The 21,577-nt window shown below is 39.3% G+C and overlaps 1 protein-coding gene across 2 annotated transcripts in view; it reads right to left on the minus strand.

Annotated features, from left to right (window-relative positions):
• The window catches only part of piezo2a (piezo-type mechanosensitive ion channel component 2a), a 136,949-nt gene that overhangs the window by 25,592 nt on the left and 89,780 nt on the right, over positions 1 to 21,577 (minus strand). Inside the window, exons 8-25 of one of the 2 annotated variants that reach the window (XM_072679382.1) lie at positions 16,513 to 16,681; positions 16,128 to 16,256; positions 15,781 to 15,907; positions 14,682 to 14,839; positions 13,265 to 13,495; positions 11,881 to 11,995; positions 11,420 to 11,616; positions 10,528 to 10,676; positions 10,071 to 10,244; positions 9,649 to 9,878; positions 6,108 to 6,268; positions 4,985 to 5,161; positions 4,760 to 4,879; positions 4,437 to 4,637; positions 4,090 to 4,294; positions 3,373 to 3,474; positions 1,863 to 2,028; positions 70 to 313 (exon numbers count right to left, since the gene is read on the minus strand). In XM_072679382.1, coding sequence (XP_072535483.1) covers positions 70 to 313; positions 1,863 to 2,028; positions 3,373 to 3,474; positions 4,090 to 4,294; positions 4,437 to 4,637; positions 4,760 to 4,879; positions 4,985 to 5,161; positions 6,108 to 6,268; positions 9,649 to 9,878; positions 10,071 to 10,244; positions 10,528 to 10,676; positions 11,420 to 11,616; positions 11,881 to 11,995; positions 13,265 to 13,495; positions 14,682 to 14,839; positions 15,781 to 15,907; positions 16,128 to 16,256; positions 16,513 to 16,681 — 3,055 coding nt within the window. Of the gene's footprint in view, positions 1 to 69; positions 314 to 1,862; positions 2,029 to 3,372; positions 3,475 to 4,089; positions 4,295 to 4,436; positions 4,638 to 4,759; positions 4,880 to 4,984; positions 5,162 to 6,107; positions 6,269 to 9,648; positions 9,879 to 10,070; positions 10,245 to 10,527; positions 10,677 to 11,419; positions 11,617 to 11,880; positions 11,996 to 13,264; positions 13,496 to 14,681; positions 14,840 to 15,780; positions 15,908 to 16,127; positions 16,260 to 16,512; positions 16,682 to 21,577 lie in introns of both variants that reach the window. The other variant, XM_072679381.1, reaches the window with a different exon arrangement.

Raw genomic sequence — 21,577 nt, forward strand, 5'->3', positions numbered from 1 at the left:
GAATCCAGTAATAGGTCAGGTCTCATTCCTGAGACTTGGGCACATCCTGTATGAATCTGGTTTACTCACTGAAAGGATGTTCTTCATAGTGATGACGAACACATTGTACGCAATGAGGAAATCCCAGTAGTGCAGAATACTTTTGATTGGCTTGAGCAGCAGCTCTCCTCCAAAGAGCAGGAAGTAGAAACAGGCCACCAAATAGCCCATGCAGAACACACTGATGCGTGTGGTTCCGGTGATGAAGATAATAGTGAGGACGAACCAGAACAGATAGCTGAACATGATCACCTTGAGCATATCCAGATATGACCTGAAGGAAAGAGAAAGAAAAACATTAGCTTTGTTACAGATCAATTCAAATCTTTTTTCATGGTTAAAAGTGTCTTTGGCTGCCTGAACGGTGCAGGATCAGCACTTTTCTACACTGATGGATGAGCCTACAAAGAATCACAGCACAAATAGTTTTGTTCTTGTGGGTCATCACCAAACATGACTTACGAGTGTGGATTTACAAATTACACTGTAATTACAAGAGAGGTGAGTTGTCACAGTGGGTCCTTTTCCAGAGCTTACTGGGTTACAGGATATCGTTAAGATTGTCAGAGACTGGAGAGGTCGTTATGGGTTGGACAGAGTGATTGTTTGAACATCCTGGAGTTATCCGATATGAGGCAAGAGGGAGCAAGAGGAAGCAGAGCAGTTAGTTCTTTCTACTCTGTGAAGAAACTTCTCACATTGAATGTCAAAACGCTGTAAGACTGTCAGCTTGTGAAGCTGATTAGCAGATTTTTCCCATTCAAGACTACCTGACAACGTCACATCCAGAAGCTCCAGCTCCTGTCTCACATACAATATAGGGAGTTTATTCTGCGTTTGTTGGAGTAACTGTTTCTACTGTCCAGGAAAGTCTTTCTACTAGATTGTGGAGCATTGCTGTGAGGATTTGATTGCATGCAGCGTCAAGAGCATTAGGAAGGTCAAGATGCTGGTAATCACCCCAACCCCCCCCCGCCCAACTCCCTAACTCATCCCCAACTCATCCCCAAAAAAAAATTGGATGGAGCACCATCAGTCTACAGACCACAGGTCAATGTTTGAGGTGCTTCATACCTCTCTAGTCCAAGCCTGGCATTAGGCATAGTAAGTTTATGTGTATCTGCTTCAGAGAGTTCCACTGACAATATGTCTCGACAGGGACTCATTAGAAAGGGTGTCCACAAACATTTGAACATATTGTGTATCTAAATCAATCAGATTGTAATATCACTCACAAAACAAACAATGTTGTAAGTCAATGTATTCTCAACTATACTCTTAAAACTCTACTCTTGTCTGTTAATGAGGTCCTGTGTAAAATACAGCAACATTAACCTCTTAAACCCTTTTAACTCTAACTCCATATTATAGGTAATTACTATTATAATTTACATCACTTTCATAGGTCCTAAAATAGAACCCTGTGGCACCCTACAAAGCCTGATACACTAAAAGCAATTGAATTGTTTTTACATTCACATATGGTTTAAGGGGTTAAACAGAAAGTGCAACGCTGAGAAACAGCACAATGCACTGATTATGTTAATCCAAATCATACTGTATTGCTTGCTAACTGAGTCTACAGCACCTCCCTCCTTGGGGTCTTCCTGTCTGAATCTGGCTTCTCACTTTGAGGATATTCTTTACAGTAATGACGAACAAGCTATACTTAAAAAGGAAATCCCAGGAAAGCAGGATGCTGCTGATTGACTTTAGCAGCAGCCCTCTTACTTTTTTCAAACTAGAATGCTGTTAAGGTTGGGAGCTGATTATCTATAAGTGAGAGGGAAAAGGAGAGTTTTTAGGAGACTATTTTGTATTACCTGCAGTGGATGAAATCAGGGACAGGGTTATGCTGGCTGAAGGTGGCAGCGTCCAAGTCTCTGCAAATTTCCACATTATCACCAGCCAGCAAGCGCACTGCAGGGTCATTTTCCTCCTCAAACACACGCCTCTGCAGTGATGCACATAGCAGCAACATGAAGTCATCTAGAGAGAGGTGGAGAAAGACAAATAAGGGTGATTGAAAAGGAAAGAAGACATAAAGACTGAGACAGTCATGTTAATAACATCCAGCAACATCCTACACAGAAGGCAAAACACATGTACATATTTTACCATTCCCTATTTCCTCCTGTATTATAATTACTTGAATAACTGTATGTATAATCCTTTCTTTTTTTATAAACACTGAATTAGACACTGAATTTGAGAAACAGATAAGAATGATGATACATATTAAATGTTAAACAACGTCAATTCCAAAATATTGGAATGTGTGGCTGACAAGTAATTCCTGTTGCAAAAGTGAGCCCTGTTTGACTGATTGTTTAAACAGCCAACATGTCTACTTTTGGTTTGAGCCTTGGGTTTCACTTGTAAAGGCTGCATGTGTTTTTAAAAGGAAAAAAAAACAATATGAAGACCAGATAGTTGTCTATGGGATAAGATCAAGCTAGAGAAGCTTAGAAAAGAGGGAAAATCAAACAGAGCAATTTCACAAACATTGGACAGAGCCAATACAAAAATCTGGAATCAAACCACTGGTGTACCAACAGCCAAATATTTGACAGCTCTGCCAAGGAAAAGAACAACAGTTGAAGACAGAAACACAGTGAAAACAGTGAAGAAATATCTAAAACAACAGTGAAATCACCAACAACCTCCACGGGACAGGGGTGTAACTATTTCCAAGACACCATTCAAAGAAGACTTTGAGAGCAGAAATACAGAGACTGTACCACAAGATACAAACCACTCATCAGTAGTAAGAATCGAAAGGCCAGATTGGCGTTTGCAAAGATGAACCACAAACATTCTGGAACAAAGTTTTATGCACTGATGAGACCAAGATTTACCTCTACTAAAGAGATGGAAAGGCCAAAGTGCCTTGATGGAGGCAGCAGAATGAATGTGGAAGCCTACCAAAGCCAATTTGCATCCAACTGAATCGTGAAGAACTTTGTCATGAAGCAGGACAACCATCCGCAACTTCCAACCACAACAAAAAACTTCATCAGGAAAAAGAGTGGATTTGGGATTGGCCAAGTCAATTGCCAGCCCTTATCTCAGGCATTGATCATACCTTCCACTTCCTGAAGAAGAGTCTGAAGAATAACCCCCCCTCTCCCAAAACAGACAAACTGAGAGAAGCTGAGGTAGCTGGAGGAAGCTGGAGGAAAGGGGCTACCGACAGTGGTAACAATAGTGTTCCACACTCTTCAACGTATCTATGTGTAAATATCAGGAAGCTGAAATGAACTTATGTTTATTTTATTTTTATATTCTCAAATGCAAAGGTATTCACCATGCTTTCTGAGCGCCAATACTCACAGAGGAGGAAGAGGGAGTTGGGTTTGGTGTGGAAGTCGGGTAGGTAAAGCCACTTGACCACATTGGAGTCCATTTTGGATAAAGGATGTCTCCAAGGGTAGTCTAAACCAGGTCATAGAGGAAAGCTACATTAGGTGGCTAGGCATTCACATCATGAACTGTACACAACATGTATAAAGTAAGTACATCATCAGTGTAAATAGAAATAGCTGCTGCTGTCTCAACCAGTTTGCACTATTTGTACTATTGAGACATTCCTATATAGAGAACATAGAGGGGCTAATAAATAAAGATAGAAATTATTTATTATTGTTCTTGGTACATAGAATTATCAGGACCATATGGAAGTCAGAATCAGGTGTTCCAGTTTTTCTATGGTCACAGTAGATCACAATATACAGTAAATGATAATAGATCTGTCACTCTTGTACAGCTCTACCATTCATTCACACTGTCACACCAAAATGCATATATTCATGAATAATAAAGTGTCTAAAGTGTAGACTCCTATAGATGGATACAAGGTGGAAAAACTGAATAAAATATAATTAAATTAAATTCAAATTCAAATTAATAGAATATATTTATTATAAATGTATTTATAATACAATTAAATCAAATAGAATCAGAAGGGACAAATATATCAGTGTGTATTGAGTAAATGGCGTTGGGTGCAATATTTGGTGGTGTTCTACACGGTAAGTGTTGCCCTCTAACCTGAGCAAGCTGCTGGCGGGATGCCGATGCACATCAGGTACTGAAAAGTAAGCATGCAGGCTAGGAAGCAGCAGTATTTAGGCCAGACCAGAGCAATGGCCTTTCTTCTGCGCTGGTACAGCACTGCGATTAGCCCAAACGCATGTAGCATGGCACAAAAGTCCATCCGCTGGCCAATCACATTTACCGCTAGCAGGAAGCAGGTCTACAAGAAGGAGATTTCAGTTAATGAGGTGATAGTGTAGCAGTTGATTGTGTAATTACTTTCATTATGTAACAGGTAATTATGTAACAGCAACACTCCAGACTCAATGGCGTGTTATAGAGTGAATTTGAAATGGGACAACCTCTAAGCCAAACTTGTAGAAGAAGTAGTTGATGAAGTATTTGGCACAGTTCACAATGCCGTCATCGAGGTGCTGCCGGGTGATGTTGTGGAAGATTGTTCTGCTGATGGGAGCGGTCAGGTTGTTCCTCATGCGGTAGAAATCTTGATGCCGGTAGACAGTTACCTCAAATGCCAGCAGGGCCAGCATCAGCAAATTATTCTAGAGAGAGAGAAAGAGTGCGAGAGAGAAAGAGAGGTAAACTTTAAGACATTAATAAAATACATTGTGTGTGAATGTATCTTTAGATCTTTTTTTATGTTAGTGTGTAAGGCACGTCTCACCCTTAGGTTCTCCAGTAAAGGAGCAAACTTCTTAAGACCGACCCAGTTGGCAGGGTCTACTGGGCTGCTGTAGAGAAGAGACCTGGCCATGTCCATCCTCTGAATGTGTGTATAGTTAGGCTGAGAGAGGAGCAGAAGAAACAGAGGATGAACAGAGCTGAGGAAAATGCTGTTTATGTGAGACGTAAGCGTGAGCGATGTAAGCGTGTATTTTTCTATCCTCACCATAGAGCAGTTTTTGGAGTAGGTCTCAGGCTGGATGGAGGTGAGCTGGTAGAGCATCTTGCAGACAATGATGACGCAGGTCCAGACAGTGCAGACACTGGAAGCCAGCGGGCGAAACTGGCCGAAGGGCATCGCAAAGGCCCAGCTCACCAGGAACACATAGTTAAACAGAGACACCTACAAAAAATGCACATTCATTCCCTTACATTATTTGCTTCCTAACTGCAAATACTGTGAGCCTCTAATTTGTGTAATATGAGACCAAAATATGTGATTTTCCATTCCAGTATGAATCAGTGTCCTGTAGTGTTTGTGTGAGTTGGTGTGGCTAAAATATGACAATATTTTAATATCTGGACACAGTTACATGTTGGGGCTTAATGTAAAACTGTTATTTCTATGGTATGGTATCAGGTGGTTGCTATGGTGTGGTTATGTAATTTCAATAGTATTTCAGATTATTGGTAAGGTGTCCCAGGTGATGGAAAGTATTGCTAAGTAGGTACAACCTAGGTACACCTGTTATCTGAGGTGGTTGCTAGGACATTTGCTAAGGCTTTCAAGGTAGCTGCTACCATAAAAAATATAAATATAGTAAGAAATGTATAGTAATATAGCATAGGGCAATATAAAGAATATTAATATTAAGTTCCCATGCAATAGTATTTATCTCAAAAGACAAATAAGATAAGATTTAAAAGATGTCAGAAGAAATGATGAATGAGCAGGTCTCCCTCTCCGTTGAAGAGTTCATACATTCACGCTAGCTCTAAGCTCTGAGTCCAAATATGTCATGTTCTCCAGAAATAGATCCATATGATACGCATAAACAATATGATAGCTTTGACTCTGGATTTACAAAGGAAAACAGATGCCAAGTATCACTGAACTGATTTAGTCTGTCCTATTTTTCAATAGTGATGGGAGGAAGATAATAACAGCTGGCTTTGAACTCATGACCCATAACACAAGATTGTCAACCAGCTTTGTTGGCTGGGGTTGCTGGGGTTCCATCCAAAGATGAAGCTTGAAAAATGTTCTACAGCCAACTACAGCCAACCCATGCAACCTCTGTTCCTGACACCTTCTCAGTCTTTGGCTAGATAAACCTCAGTGAGCTCACCTCTTTGACAGAGACCCAGATGATGTAAGAGGAGACGATCTTTATGATGTGGAGCTCCAGGAGCCACCAGATAAGGAGCTGCAGCTGATGGACATACTGGAGGAACTTCAGAAAGAGCACGGTCAGGCGGTCCACCACCAGGTGCCACTTATTCCTCAAATCTGCAAAAAAGGCGAGGCAGTCCAAGGGTCAGGATGCATACAGAAATGGGGAGGAACCAATGTGTTTGAATCTACTGTTAGTAACTAAGAGATAAGCTATAGAGTGACAGAAAAATGATGCACTGACGGGAGTATGTGGAGGAAAGAAAATTCACAACTAACCTTTGATGACTGACATTTTTTATACTCTAGCTTTGAACCTCTGTGGGCCTCTGTGTCTTGAGAACAATCCATCTATTATCTTGTGTAAGCACTATCATACATTCATCATCACACTATCTCAAAATGGTATTTATTATTTTACCCTTCTGCAGATATTATAAGGCACATGAATTCGCTACAGTAATGTAAACAGTAGATTAGTTAGTCTCTAACCACTAATTTCTTTGTTAGATTTTAGTCTATTTTAGTTCATTTAACTTTTGTTTACTTTTTTTTACCTTTTTTAAAATCTAAAAAATCTAAATCTAAAATTTTTAATTCTTATTTTTAGTTACTGCGTAAATATAGTTTATTGTTTTCTATTTTCACTCTTGAATTTATTTATTTATTTATTTATTTATGCATTACATATGTTTTTACTCTTTGACATTTAAAGCTTTTTGTACTATTTGCTTAAATCACAATTCTACTCTTAGATATAACTAAGATAATTTATCTTTTGCTTTATGTTGTATCATCCAATTTCTTGCTTTCATTTTCAAATTTTTAATTTTCTAAATGTTATGTTTCGTCTTGGCTACATTTTAAACGAGGGTCACCCTCAAAATATTCAGGGTTTAAATATAGGTTGAATTGAATTGAATTGTAAAGAAACAGTACGATTTTCCAGTAAATCAGCTGCTGACGGTGAAAGGCCCAAATACATGGCAACCCGCAAAAGACTATTTATCAAATATAACTACCCACAAGTGGTGCTACAATCCTGATACTATGGCTCTAGAATAACAGCTGGTGAAGAACAAAACATTTAGACTGGTTCCCTGACAACAAAGAGAAAAATTCTAGTATTTCTGAAAACATCATGCAACATCCTCAGACACACATGAATCAACATGACACCTTTGACACATTATGTCACGTCTTGATTAATGAAGCTGCACAGTAATTTTATGAAGTGTAAGCAGCAGAGTAACTCACGTCGGAGGCAGCCAAACTCTACAACCTTTTAAAACAGCTGGTCAGTGTTCAGTGTTCAACACTACTAAGGCTGCTACCCTGGAAACAAGACAAACTCACTTCACATTATCTCCCTAGGCTGATAGTGTTTGGATTCGTTTCCGTAGCATGTGTATGTGTTCAGAGGAGGTAAAACAACTTAAGAATATTATCATGTAGTGGATAATGATACATAAACTTCTGCACAGGGCTACTGTTAGAAAATTTAGCAGAAAAGCATTTTTATTATGTTTTATTTTATTATTTTTTGCAGTAACAAAAGTAGTAGTAGTAGTAGTAGTAGTGGTAGTAATAGTAGTAGTGTCATTAGTACTAATAATAACAGTAACAGTAATTGTAATAATAGTTGTAGCAGTACTTCCAATGATTATTAGTACTGGTATTATTATACTTATTAAGTAATAATGCTTGTTGTAGTAGTATTAGTATTAGTTAAGCAGTAAGTACTAATAGCAGAAGGACCAGTAGTAATATTAGTGGTAGTAATAGCAGAAGTAAAAGATAGAAGTAGTAGTAGAAGCACCAGTAGTAACAGTAGCAGTAGAAGTAGTAGTAGCACCAGCAGTAACAGTAATTGTAGCAACAGTAGTAGTAATAGGTTTAGTAACAGTAGTTGCAGCAGTAGTAATAGTAGTATTAGTAATAGTAGTTGCAGTAGTAGTAGTACTATTAGTAGTAGTAGTTGCAGTAGTAGCAGTAGTATTAGTAGTAGTAGTAGTTGCAGTAGTAGCAGTAGTAATAGTAGTAGTAGTAGTTGCAGTAGTAGTACTATTAGTAGTAGTAGTTGCAGTAGTAGCAGTAGTATTAGTAGTAGTAGTAGTTGCAGTAGTAGCAGTAGTAATAGTAGTAGTAGTAGTTGCAGTAGTAGTAGTAGTAGTAAAAGTAGTAGTTGCAGTAGTTGCAGTATTATTATTATTATTAGTAGTAGTAGTAGTAGTAGTGGTAGTAGTAGTAGTAGTAGTCATAGTAATTGCAGTAGTAGTAGTAGTACTAACCGTCCAGTTAACCTTGTGTCTTCACAAAGAAAATCTAAGTTATACTTTATATGTCAATTTGATAACATGGGCCATCTGTCTATTACTTGGGGGACGTCTTACCCCAAAGATCCAGGTTCTAAAACCTAAAATCTGTTTCACTGATCCTAAAAGGTTTCCAGATGATATCCAGTTACACTCTTTAAAAGGCTAATCCTTCCAGATTAGTTATGGTTCTAAATAGCACCAAAACAAGTACTTCTTTTCTATATAGAACCCTTTTGTCTACAGTATAGACCATTGCCATTCAGTAAATGTGCTGGGATTAGCTGTGGACCATTATGTGATCAGGAGAGAAAGTAAGGGGTGGCTCCTCTACATGTAGTAAGTAAAAGTTAGAATTAAGAGTAGATGATAGAGTGAAAGAGAAGGAACAGTGTCTTTATTCAGAGTGTATTTACTCATTAAACATGTCTAGACACTTTTAGTCATGTCTGTTTACTCCTCTAGCTTTGTCCTGCGCTGTCAGGCCAATAAAAGCCTGTTCTAGTCATTTGAGCACAAGAAACCGTATTCGTTTAGATATATATTGTTACATAAAACCAAGAGCTTTTAAATTTCATTTGAATTTAATTTAATGTAATAAACTAGTTTGCATTTTTTCCTTTAAAAAACAGCAGTTCAAAGACAAGTATAATGAATTGCAGTATAGGCAAACCCTTTAAGGTTTTTTTTATGGTCCTGTAGATGCTTTGTAGATGACGAGGTTATGTTCACCGCAAAATATCATAAATGTAACTGAATGTTTTTTTAAATCTAACCCTAAGTCTAAACCTAATCCTACGCTTTATTTCAATTCAAACTCTAAACCTACATCTAACACTCATCATCATCCTGTTGCAAATCAATCAAGTTGAGCATCTTTAGATAATCTGTGAAGGATCCTCAAAATAAAGTTTGACTGCTGAGTCAAGTGGAAGGCTATTTACTGAGTCAATTGGTCAGTTTAGAATAACTGACATAAAGGTAAAAATAGTGCTGTGGCTTCTCGATGAACCTTCTGGGTTTTATTTCTCCTCACAATTGAGTCATTTGGCAATAAATATTATGTTCACCACATGCTAACATTTCCACTTGACTGATGACTGACCGTTAGTCATTAGTCCACAGTAAACCTCCCATTCAGAAGTAATGCTCGATGGCCGTGTAGGGAGAATAAAATATTACCATCTCCATGGTCAGGTTCAGGTTCTGGTGCTATGTGGCAGGTGAAGGTGGCTGTCTTGCAGTATAAGTCACTGACTTCTTCATCTTCTTCTGCCATCTTTTTCTTCTTAAGATCCTCCTCATCCTCATCCAGGTCCACCTTCTCGCCCATTTCGTCCTCTTTTGTAGATGCATTAAACTCTGGTTTTATCATAGAGATATCTGCCAGACTGCCATCAAGATGCACAAGCCTGGAGAAGATAACAGAAATCATCTTGATGTCTGAGGAGAGTCTGAGGAATGTTCCACTAAAAGGCCACTAAAGTGTTTGAAAGAACACTGACAACAAGGATTTACTGTAATTATGCTTTAATAACTTTTCATAATCAATAATCAAAGTGAGTCTCTGATTGGAATAGTGGGAAGATGGAGAGCTAGCTCACCTGGAAATTGTACTTTTCTGCTTGTCTGCCACAGATTTGATGTCAGTGAGCTGCAGGAAGCGCTCGTGGAAGTAGTGCAGGTGCAAAATACACACCAGCAGGAAGGAGGTGGGGATGAAGATACGTGTGAACAGAGCTGGGACAGAGAATTTCTCCAGGCCGAGATCTTCTAATCTACACACACACATACACACATACAGGGTGCTTAATGCACATTATAAATGCACTCAATGAACTGAGGTATTCACATCTAAATTGATCTTTATTGAGCTTTCTAAAAGAACTATATTGCATGTATTAAATTAATAATTAATGTGAATGTTCTCATTTAGGCCTCCTGTACTGCTAATAACAACAACCAATTTATAAACATGGCAGTATAATGCTATAAAATCCTATAATTATAACAAAATGAAATGGCACACATTTACACACACACACACACACACACACTCACTTTTCTTTGCTTAGGCCAGTCATATTGGACCAGACATGTATTGATGACTCAAACTGGAAGGTGTAGATGAGTATGAGCACCAGCATGGTGTACACTACCACCGACATCCAGAAGTATTTCAGCATCCACCGCCACCTCTCATAGTGTACCTGTAGAACACCATTATTACTGTTTATAAGTGACCAGGTCAGATCATTTTTTTTTGGACTGTTTAGTTTTATAATAAGCTTCATCATCAGTAAAAATACCAAATATAGTTCTTTGGTCTCTCACAGCGTATCAGTCATACATGCTGTAAAATAATTTCTTATTAAAAGAAGGAACAGGCGAGGTGGGGGGGGGGGGGGGGGGTCACGCTCTCTCTTATCATCACTCTTGAAGTGATGTTGGCGTCTGTTTGCTGGTGTGGAGGAGTTGGGGACCCGGCGCTTTCCTCCAAGCGTGTCGGCTGCCTGATGATGCCGCAGCTTGAAAAGAGGTGGTGGCTGGTTTTGCATGTATTGAAGGAGACGTTCTTACGTCCTTAAGTCCTTACCCTCACCCTCAGGAGTCAGGCGCATTGCTAGTGCTAGTGCTAGGGGGGAGCTATGAACGGTGGGTTAATTGGTAGTACTAAATTTTGGAGCAAAAAAGGGAAAAATCATCACATTTATAAACTTATAAGAAACATTTATAACTAAATAAATAAATACATAAAACAAGGAGAAGATTGTTTCACAGGTGCAGATCCTACATCTATATCTGTGTTGTGTTTGTAAGCAGAGGGGAGGATGTTTTAAAAGCAATTTATGATATATGCCAAATGACAGAGCAGACTGGATCACGTTGATGCAGAATGAATGTAAATGTATATCACTGTGTTAGCAGCAATGTCATTGCATGTCACACACACCTGATAGAGAGCTACACAGAAGAGGAACATCATCATGTAGATGATCTTGTACATGACGATGCGTCCCTCAAAGCTGACGAAGAAGAACATGCCTCCACAGATGTAGATCCAGTACTTATTCAGCATGGCCATGACTGTACTGCCCAACACATCCATCATCTCCCTCTGTTCCTCAGCCTCCACTTCCATTTCTTTCTCTGCAACAGATATGCAAATGTCACACACATGCAAACATGAACTTGTAAGCACACAACTAGATTTTGGGTGGATGATCAACATCAGCAGGGTAACAGTACATGGTTGCTGGGAGTAAAATGAACTGTATTTGACTGTCACTTTATATTAACATAACAACAGACGAAAAGATAAAGCTTTAATAAAGAAAAGTAAAATGTGTGTTTGGCACTCAGTAAACTGCTGTGACTCAGAACCTTGCTTTGAAAGAGTGGAAAAAGCCTCACCCAGAGAGCAGTCCTCCACCCTGATATCAGATAGCTGCGTGTCATCTCTCTTTCTATCCCTCCTCTCAGTCAAAGCTTGTCTTAGCAAGAGCCAGAAACTCAGAAGGCACAGGATCTACACACATACAGATTTACAGCAACTTCATTAGCTTGTAAATTGGTCCTTAGGTTTTAACATTAGAGGTTAGCTGTTAATTCAAATGAACTGATTGGTAGTGAACCAAAGAATTATTACTTAATTTAATAATAATGTTTAATATAATAATGATAATTGTATCTCAAAAGTGGCAGTTACATTTGGCTGATTAAAAACAATAAAAACAATATTACAATATATTATGCATTATTACAAACGTTTATTGTTGCCAAATACTGTAAATATTTAAAAAGCACCTTTAAAGGCGCTTAAAGCATATTGTTTAAAACCATTTCTCTCAGCAATAAGAGAGTTTTTGCTTGTAGAAACTCCAGCTCACATTAGAAGAGATGCAGGTAAACATGAATACAGTGAAAAATAGCAAGAATTTCTCATTTTGAATCCCGGTCATGCTGCTAGCTATCAGCAGCCAGGGTGAAAGTGCCATCTACCCACCCTGAAGAAAACAAGACCCGTTGATCTCTCTTTAGGGTGGGTAGATGGCAATTTCTCTCCACATATTTGCTAGCTGATACATCAGAGCATGATGCTTTCCACAGAGTGCGTTGGTTGCCTGATGATGTTGCTTCAGTGGCAGTTCAGAAAAAGAAGCGCTGGCTGATTTTCACTAAGGTTGGTCTTCACCCTCCCAGTGTTGGGAGCTTTGCATGCGATAGGGGAAGAATATGTATGGGTTGGGTAATTGGGTTGGGTAACTGGTTATAGAAAATGGTCAAAAATCATTTTGAAGAAAGTATCTTGTGTGTCAGTGTGTGGATGTGCATCATTTCTCAGTCCATCACCAGCTCACCTTTTTATCACTTCACACAGATTTACCAAAATATACATATTTTCATTGCCATGCAAAGATCTAAATTTGGCAGTTGTTATTTAAATTGTGTTGAAACATAATGATGAATTGACCAATAGAAATACTCTGAAATTACTAGAATTAAATATTTTTACATTGACATCCATTGAAAGTTAAGACATTTTTTTCCTCCTACGGAAAATATGTTATTTTGGAGATGCGTGACAGACAGACTTCTGGTATCATCCTGATGAAACTAGGACACAACTGAGTTAGAATTGATATTGTAAATTTCTTATTAACGAAACATGCAGTTGGTCAGTGGTGGAAGTATCATGGTACTGATATCATATATTCATACTGCCCACTCTTACTGCAACCACAACACACAGATAAACACTCACTCACACACCCATATATCTAGCACTGTGCCCTACCTTTGAGCCCAGTTCTCTGAAGGGCACCTCTTTCTTTAGAAAGAGGCCTGGAACTGGCTGAAGAGTTTGGAAGCTCCAGATGTATTGCAGCACAATAAGGAGGTCCCCATAAAACACCATGAAGGGAGACGTGAGCATGGCATACTTCCTCCTGTCTCGCACCATCCACAGTGTACACGACCAGATGAGGAAGACAAAGGTCAGCCAGCTTACATATGTGATGCTCCAGGCCTAGGAGAAAGAATAGCATGAAATGAATGAATTTAATTAGGTAGACAGTTGTGCTGGGTGTCAATAAGATGTACTAAAATTTGGTTAAGTCACAGTAAAGAGTCCTGTACATACTGTAAACTGCACACACTCTGTATAACTCAGATGTTCAAGGCCTTGATACTGATAATAATTGTATTACAATAGGACTACAGGACTAAATTATTACATGCTTATTTCAAATACATTACTTTGAGATGTTAAAGAGAAATTCCAACATTTCTGCATAGTTCAGTGTTTAAGGTATACATTTAATGAATTGCTCTGAGATTTGTTGCAAAGTTACAGAGCCAATAATAAAAAGTGGCAACAGTATTGAAACATATATATATATATATATATATATATATATATATATATATATATATGTTTTAGGGTAATGCCTAATCCCAAATGTATACTTGTAAGCAGTTCATGTAGTAAATTTCTGTAATGTAATTTTAGAGATATTAAGTGCTTTGAACATCTGGTTCCAATCTTATATTTTATGAAGAATTTGGTAATCAACTAATCTAGAATGTAGCCACTCTGGATTATTTCTTTAACGTCTTCAGAGTTCTGAAAAATGCACTTTTCTCACACAGTACATTTGATTAAACTATATTACTTTATGAAACTATATTTTAAGTTGCTGTATGACATACTGTTAGCTACAAAAGACTGACCAAAAGCAGTAGTAAAAACAGTAATAACAGCCATTTGAAACCTAAACGATAAACCTTACAACCATCATGTTAATTCTTTCTCTTTCGTGGTGGGGTATTTCTGTAATTATTTCTTGGCCTAGCTTAACCAACTTCATATGCAAAGACACAAGCATGTCCTGCTTGATTAAGTACATGTGGGCTCTGGGGAAACTCTGTGTAAATGTGATTTTTGACTAAACCATTTCTTCAGCTGATCCAAACAAGCTTTAATTTAACTTGACTCCTTCTTCAGACCCACATCAAGCAGTGAAGGATCATGAGTCAACAGTGGATGACCTTCAATCTGCATCAACATATCAGGGGCCTCCAGCACATGACACACATTACCCAGAAGCACACACACACACATCTGTCAGGGCTAATAACTAAATTGGTTAGTGTGGGAAAGCATGGGTAGCTGGGCCTCTCTCTGAAAGACTGAACTGTTCACCCAAACTCACCATCATGGCGATGAGGGCACATATGTAGCTCTGCTTCATGATGAATCGAAAGGTCTTGACCACCGCGTTCACTCGTACAGCCTTCTCAGATGAAGCTGGTGCTCCGGGTAGCTCATCCTGCACTGGGTCGATCTCATACATACTGGTGTCCATTTTTTCTGCAAATGGAATTGGTGTGGGTATATTTCTGTGTATGGGTATATCGCAGGACAACTGTTGGTGCTGCAGAGGTCTGGTCTGCCTTGAAAGCCCAGTAGTCTAGGCTTTAAAGGTTAGAGAGGGTCTGAGCTGCTTGTGTAATTCTGTAGATTCCAAATAACCACTGGCTTTCCCAGAACTGTGCAATTTTCAGGGAATTGCTGTGGTGATATTTAGGGAACAGGGGGCAGGTGTGTATAAGAATTCTTTATGTGCTAGCATTACAGATACATATCCGCACAAACCAGAATAAATCTTTTACTCAAAAGTTTGGGGACACCTAGCCTTCTTATGAAATTAGATTTTTTGGTGTAACTTTTTAATTAAGTAAAAAAGACAAAAACCCACACAAACTTTATAATAATGTTTGATACTTTTCCAAATAGTTTAAACATGAGTGCTGACATAAAAACAATATGATAAGACGTGATGGTTATGGCATTATTCCTAAAGTAGTAGTTAGGTCACTAGCTGGGTTTCACCAGACCTTCCACAGGCTAAAGAAGCTCTTGGCCACGTAAATGCCCGTTATTTGATGACCTGCTCACTCTTACAGCATGCAGCTCTCAATGCCTGGTGGCCAGAACCTGCCTGTGAAGAGTGGGCGAAGGGTAGATTCTACCATGTTTACAGGTAATGGTAGGCTAAACAACTGTCACCAAAAATACATGCTAGAGGAACAGTGACATAGCCAGCTACCCCAATAAGCATATTTGTCCAAACACAGGCTAATTGAACGATAATGCAGCAGCATTTAGACCACTATGGAGCACTGCAAAGAGTAAATGAGCCGAAATCCACAAACCTACATGGGTAAAACTATTTTTCAAATAATTTGTGCAGAAACACTTAAAGCTCAAATGTATCCATTGTTATGAGAGAAGGGTGTGTGGACACTAACCTGATCCAGATTCAGCCAGGCCTGCTTTGTAGTGAGGGGTGGAGTAGAGTTCTGGAGTAATTGGGCCGTTCTCATGCGACAAAGACATCAGATCCACGGAGCCTCCATTGGACGTCACGATCAATACCTGAGAGAGAGTTTTAACACCAATAACAACATTAACGACATGTTGCACCATCATACATGTACATACATACTGTACATAGGCCTTTAACAGTAGCATCATTTCTATACAGTAACAGTGTGCAATAATACTTCCAATGTATAAGTATTATGTATAAAAAGTATAATATTTAAGCTATGTCCATAGTCTAATGTGTGTATGTAAGAAAAGAAATCCATCATACGTTTTTTTCTTCTGTGCGATAATGTGCCATCCTCCATATTTCTCTCTTTTTCTCTGCTGTCTGAGGGATTTTAGCGTTTTCAGAAGACTCCTGCTCCACCTCTTCACCTTCTTCCTCTTTCTCATTCACCTGCTGGATGCATATCATCGCAAAGCTGTTACATAGACTGTCATTGCCAATATAATAAATGTAGAATTACGGAAGGTCAGTTCTGTATAATAATTTGAAATATTAATAAAAACATTCAGGCAGTTTGGCTTGTATAATTTTGCATGTACTAATAAAGTCATTCCCTGCCATTAACCCATAACATACTGTGCAATGGCTAATAAACAAATCAGCATTACTCTGGGGACAGAGCTTGTGACCAATATAGGAAACTGACCGTGTCCTCTGGCTCCTGCAGCCACAAGCGGACAAGTGTGGCTAGTGTGTAGTACAGCACCAGGAGCATGATGGGGTTCACGAAGTGATGCCATTCCAGCTTAGGGTTCACCTTAAACATCCAAGTGTGGGAGCAGTTACTCAACACCACTGGAGAGATGCCAAACAAACTGAGGAAGACAATAAAGAAAAGGAAGGTTATATGAATAGAGGTTTATTTAGTTGTTGTTAATGTAAGTTGTGGTGTAAAGTTACAGTAAATGCTCATGCTGAAGTTAGATAATAATTAATAATTGTATTATTATTATTAAATCATTAGTTTATAAATTGATCCCTTTAACCCAGTAAATATACAATCATGGTACCACTCCCATGTCAGTGTTAGAGACAGACACTGGTGTACTGAGAAGGACCCAATACACAATTATTTGCAATTTTAGACCATTTTTAGGCCAATGACAGAATCAACATTCATGTGATCACTCCTATAACTATATAACTAGCAATACCCCCAACACTAGGAGGGTGAAGATTAGCATGTGTCCTCCAACACATGTGAAGTCAGCCTCCATTGAAACTGGTGCTGATGCAGCATTGCTAGTCAGCCCGCATGTTCAGAGGAAAGTGCAGATCCTCAGCTCCATTACAACAGCTAAACCTGACCAACATCACAGTAGATGTGATGCGGGGAGGAAATGCCACCAGCCCACCCCTGAGAAAACCAGGCCATTTGTGCTCTTTAAGACTCCGGCTGCTAATGGCAAGCAGCATGATCCAGGATTCGAACTCAGATCATAGTGGCAGCGCCTTAAATAAATGTTCTTCATTTTTGTCTGTTTGCAAAAGTAGAGCTATATCCTCCCTCTCAAAAAGAAACGGGCTGTTTATCCTATGTTGGGCCAGTTTTGATGGTCTACCAGGACCTGCTGGTTTGTTTGGAGTCCCATCTTGTAACTTAATGGCTGCTTTTACTGCAAATTAACCAAAACAATGTGCTGTATTAAGTCTAGTAAGTGAAGGAGAAGTACAAGGTGCATGTTGCATGGTGTGTGAATAAAAATTAAGTAGATGAACCAAGTGTTATAAAAAATTCCCCCGATGAAACTGTTCACAGTTTTTAAACTACATAAAGTCGTCATTCCTGTATTATCATTTGGTTTTGCTTTTCCAGCGGCTCTGGAGTGTCTGAGGAGGAAAACAAAAACAACGGCTTCCTGTTTAAGAGTGCATAAAATGAGAAGAAACGGGTGGAGGGCTGAAAACCAAAGCAGCCAAAAAGAACAATACCAGGCCTGAGAGTTTCTAATGGTCCTTCAGTTTCATTTGATAGCAAACATCTTAAAATGACCAGAATTATTTTCACTGTCTATCAATCGGCTGTGTGTATAAATAAAAAAGTGACCACAGTGAAGACTAAAACTGCATGGGTGAAACTGCAGGGGGAGGAGAGAGCAAGGCCAACATATGCGGCTCATATGCCAGGGTGTAGCTTTTGTAGTGGAGTTCCTGTGGTTTGCTATAGGTTCCGACTGAAGCAAAGCTCAGTGTAACAGGACTCTGTTGTTTGTATCACGCAAAGTAAACGCACATCATGGGACCCATCCTGCCACAGAAAAACAGCTCATTCTACATGCAAAAATAATGACAGCGCCTATTATTTTGTGGCTTGGTGAGAGATATCCTTATATCTAGACCGAATACAATGTACAATATGTGGTGTCCAAAGAAAAAGCTCCAGGCTGAACCATTACAGCATTCTTTGGATTGCTGCCGTTTTAAAGCCCTTTTTTGAAGTCAGAATTATTGCACCACTCCTTTCCTACAATCCTCCACCAGTTGGTTGTAATATAATGGTCTTCTAAATAAGCTTTTTTCTGCCTAGGCGAGATTCATTCCTGCTTTTGGATTACAGTAAAATGCATATCCATATTTAGACTGTAGTAAGGATGCAATCAGAACCATGCCCCCGCCACAGACAATCTAATACACAAAGCTGGTGCTGATTGCAATGCTTTTTGTTCTATGCGAAGCTTTTTATTTTATCCCTAAAGACATTTCTTCCCAAATCAGTGCTTTACTATTAGTTGTGGATTTGGACGGCTGTCTGGTTTTAAACAAGACAGAAACCACTAAATAAAACACAAAAAAGCCTAGTTCCGTCCCGTTGATCATCTAATGTGCTTTTATTAAACATATTTCTGTACTTAATGCCACGGTTTTGCTTCCTTTGCACATTTAAACTCTCCACCGCTTTGCTGCATTCTTATACGATAACAGAGTCCGTGGCCTGTTTCGCATTCCCTGCACAAATTTTCTGAACTTGTTTAAAACCTCATCCTGGAGCTTGGACAAAATATCTGTCTTTTATGAAGGCTTTGAAAGCGTATGAAGTTTCAGGGATTGCCTTCAGAGCAAAGTGATAATGTTTAACACATTAAAATCTCCCTTTTCACAGAGGTCAAAATGACGGTGTTTATTTGCGCTCTTAGGTCAAGGCGCGATCCGTCATTTTGTAATCTTGGCTAACAGCTCCTAAATTAACGTGATAAAAAGACTTGTAACAAAGAAAGGATTTGGGAGGGATCCTTTTCTGGAGATTTTTGAGGCAGCTGGCGTATAGTGTTTGTCAGCTAAAGGTTTGGGGTGGGGGGGGGCGTTAACAGAGCATTTAACAGGACACAACAGTTACACAATTAATCCTGTACCCACCACTAATGGGCCTCGCATAAAAACCCTGCCAGTGAATGTTATACTGTACAGATCCCACCCACTGTCGGCTCTACTGTAGTCAGCCGCTGAGCACCTCTACTGTAAGAGACTTTGATTAAGGCCTAATTTAGAACAATTCTACCTACTTTACTCACAGACCTTTGAATCGGTCTTGCTCCCCCCCCTCCTCTCTTTCTTCAGTGATTCGTGTAGAATTCCCTGAAACCAGCTGTGTAATTTCAGCAGAGGCCAAGAAGCATCCTGCAGTAATGAGAACCACCTGGACCTTTGCAGGCTGTCGCTCTTTCTCATGCTCAGAAGGTCTGAGTGGGCAGTTGGGAAGGTGGGGGGAGGAGGGTGCTGATGATGTTAGCATTAGCTTTAGGGAACTGCTGTCCACAGCCGACACCAATAAGATCTGAGCATTACGTCCCACATTTCAATGTTTATTAAGTAAGAAACTGCACCAGCAATGTGACTCAAACACCGTGACTCAAAGCTATTCTAGTTATAGAGTGACTCAACCCAGTATAAGGCTTTACCAATTATGCTACTAAATAAAAATGTGCCTTACTCCTATAGTGCCTTACTTAAGCCTCAGTCACAGTGGCCAAGGCTGGACTAGAAGATTCTTTATTTTGGTGCAGCTAGTTAACCATTAACAGTAAAACCACAAATGTACACATAATTACACCTTACAATTATATACTTGTGCGAGCATTGTGCTGCACTCTTTGTTATAGCAAAAAAAAAAGCAGTTTACTGGCATGGTTGGCAGCAGTGGAATGGTTGATGTAAGCAGTGAGCAGGCTGGCTAAGTTGCCCACTAAAAACAAAAAGTAAAGCTAGCTATGTCATCTAACATTGACTGCATATCAAAACACATTTCGCTGGACACATTTCGCTGTACAGTCCACACTGTACAGTGACGAATACGTGCACCTTTATCCTTTTATCCTTTAAACAAAACATTTTACGAACTGTGTTTAGACAGTGGGGCAGCCACTGGAGCAGTTTTGGCTCAGCAGTAAGAGCACCGGGATATGGATGATAGGGTTGTGGGTTCAATACTTGGGCTCAGCAAGCTGCCACTGTTGTTCCCTTGAGCAAGACCCTTTCTGCTACCCAGGCACCGCAGCAAGGGCTGACCCAGCTTAGAGCATCCACTGGTCTTGAGCTGGACTTTTCAGCAGGGATTGTTCAAATCTGGCAAAATTACTTGGATTTTTTTTTTACATTGACCTCCACTGGATGTTCAGAAGTTTTTTTTTCACAGTGGCATTTAAAGCGTTAAAGCCAAAAGTGGCTTTCAAATGACAAAGATAAACATGTCCTTTATATGAAGCATTATGCCACTGCCACTGGAAAAAAACAAAAAACAAACAAAAAAAAAAACGTCTGAACATCCGGTTCAATGTAAAATGTAAAAAATGTAAAAAAAAAAAATATATATATATATAGTAGTAATATTATAATGAAAATAATAAAAGTCATTTTGCCAGATTTGAACAATCTCTGCTAAAAAGTCCAGCTCAAGACCAGCTTTTGCTGGTAGCTGGTTTTGGATGCTCTAAGCTGGTCCTTGATAGTCAAGGTGGTTGAAAACTGGTCATTTAGGCCAAAACATACCATATGCTGGTAAGCTTGCCCATAAATCAGCTCTTGACTAGCCCAGTGTATGTTGCTGGTCGACCAGGGTGGTCTTCCTGGTCATGCTGGTTGACCAGTTAAATCATCAAACATAAACAAAAAGCTAGTCAACCAGCTTACAGATAAGCTTTTGTGAGACATCGACAATTTTACCTCTTGTGCTTTTCTGCCTGTGGTCACACAACCTGGTACCATTACTCTGATTGAGCAAAGTTTTCATTCATCAGTAAACAGTTGTTTTTGGACTGCGAGAGCTGTAGTATTGAACGTTGGTGTACGTACGTAGGCTGATTTAACGTGGTTTCAGAACCTACTTTAGACCCCTGCAATTAGGGACTGCAAGCATACATACATTGGCGAGATCCTTCTGGAGTGGTTTCATGCCAGCTCCATCCCTTTCATCACCTTCAATTATGCACACTAAAGCTACTTGAGTGCCTTCAACAATTCCTTGAGTGCTAAAAGCTGGCTTTAAGGAGTCCTTTAAAGTTTTCAGTGATTAAATAGTAGTGAAGTTACAGCAGAGACTCCCAGAGTTTGCTTATCACGGCACTGAATGACTTGCCACCCACAGAGGAGAGACTGAAAGCATTCCAGTGAGGGTTTGAGATGGACTATAGGAGTGGAGAAGCCCAGTGAGATTAAGAAGGAATGAGACCATAAAGGGGTTCGAAAGCAACTGGCATGTAGTGTAGCTAACTGAGAAA

This window comes from Salminus brasiliensis, chromosome 5, assembly GCF_030463535.1.
Source record: "Salminus brasiliensis chromosome 5, fSalBra1.hap2, whole genome shotgun sequence".
Classification (NCBI taxonomy): Eukaryota; Metazoa; Chordata; class Actinopteri; order Characiformes; family Bryconidae; genus Salminus; species Salminus brasiliensis.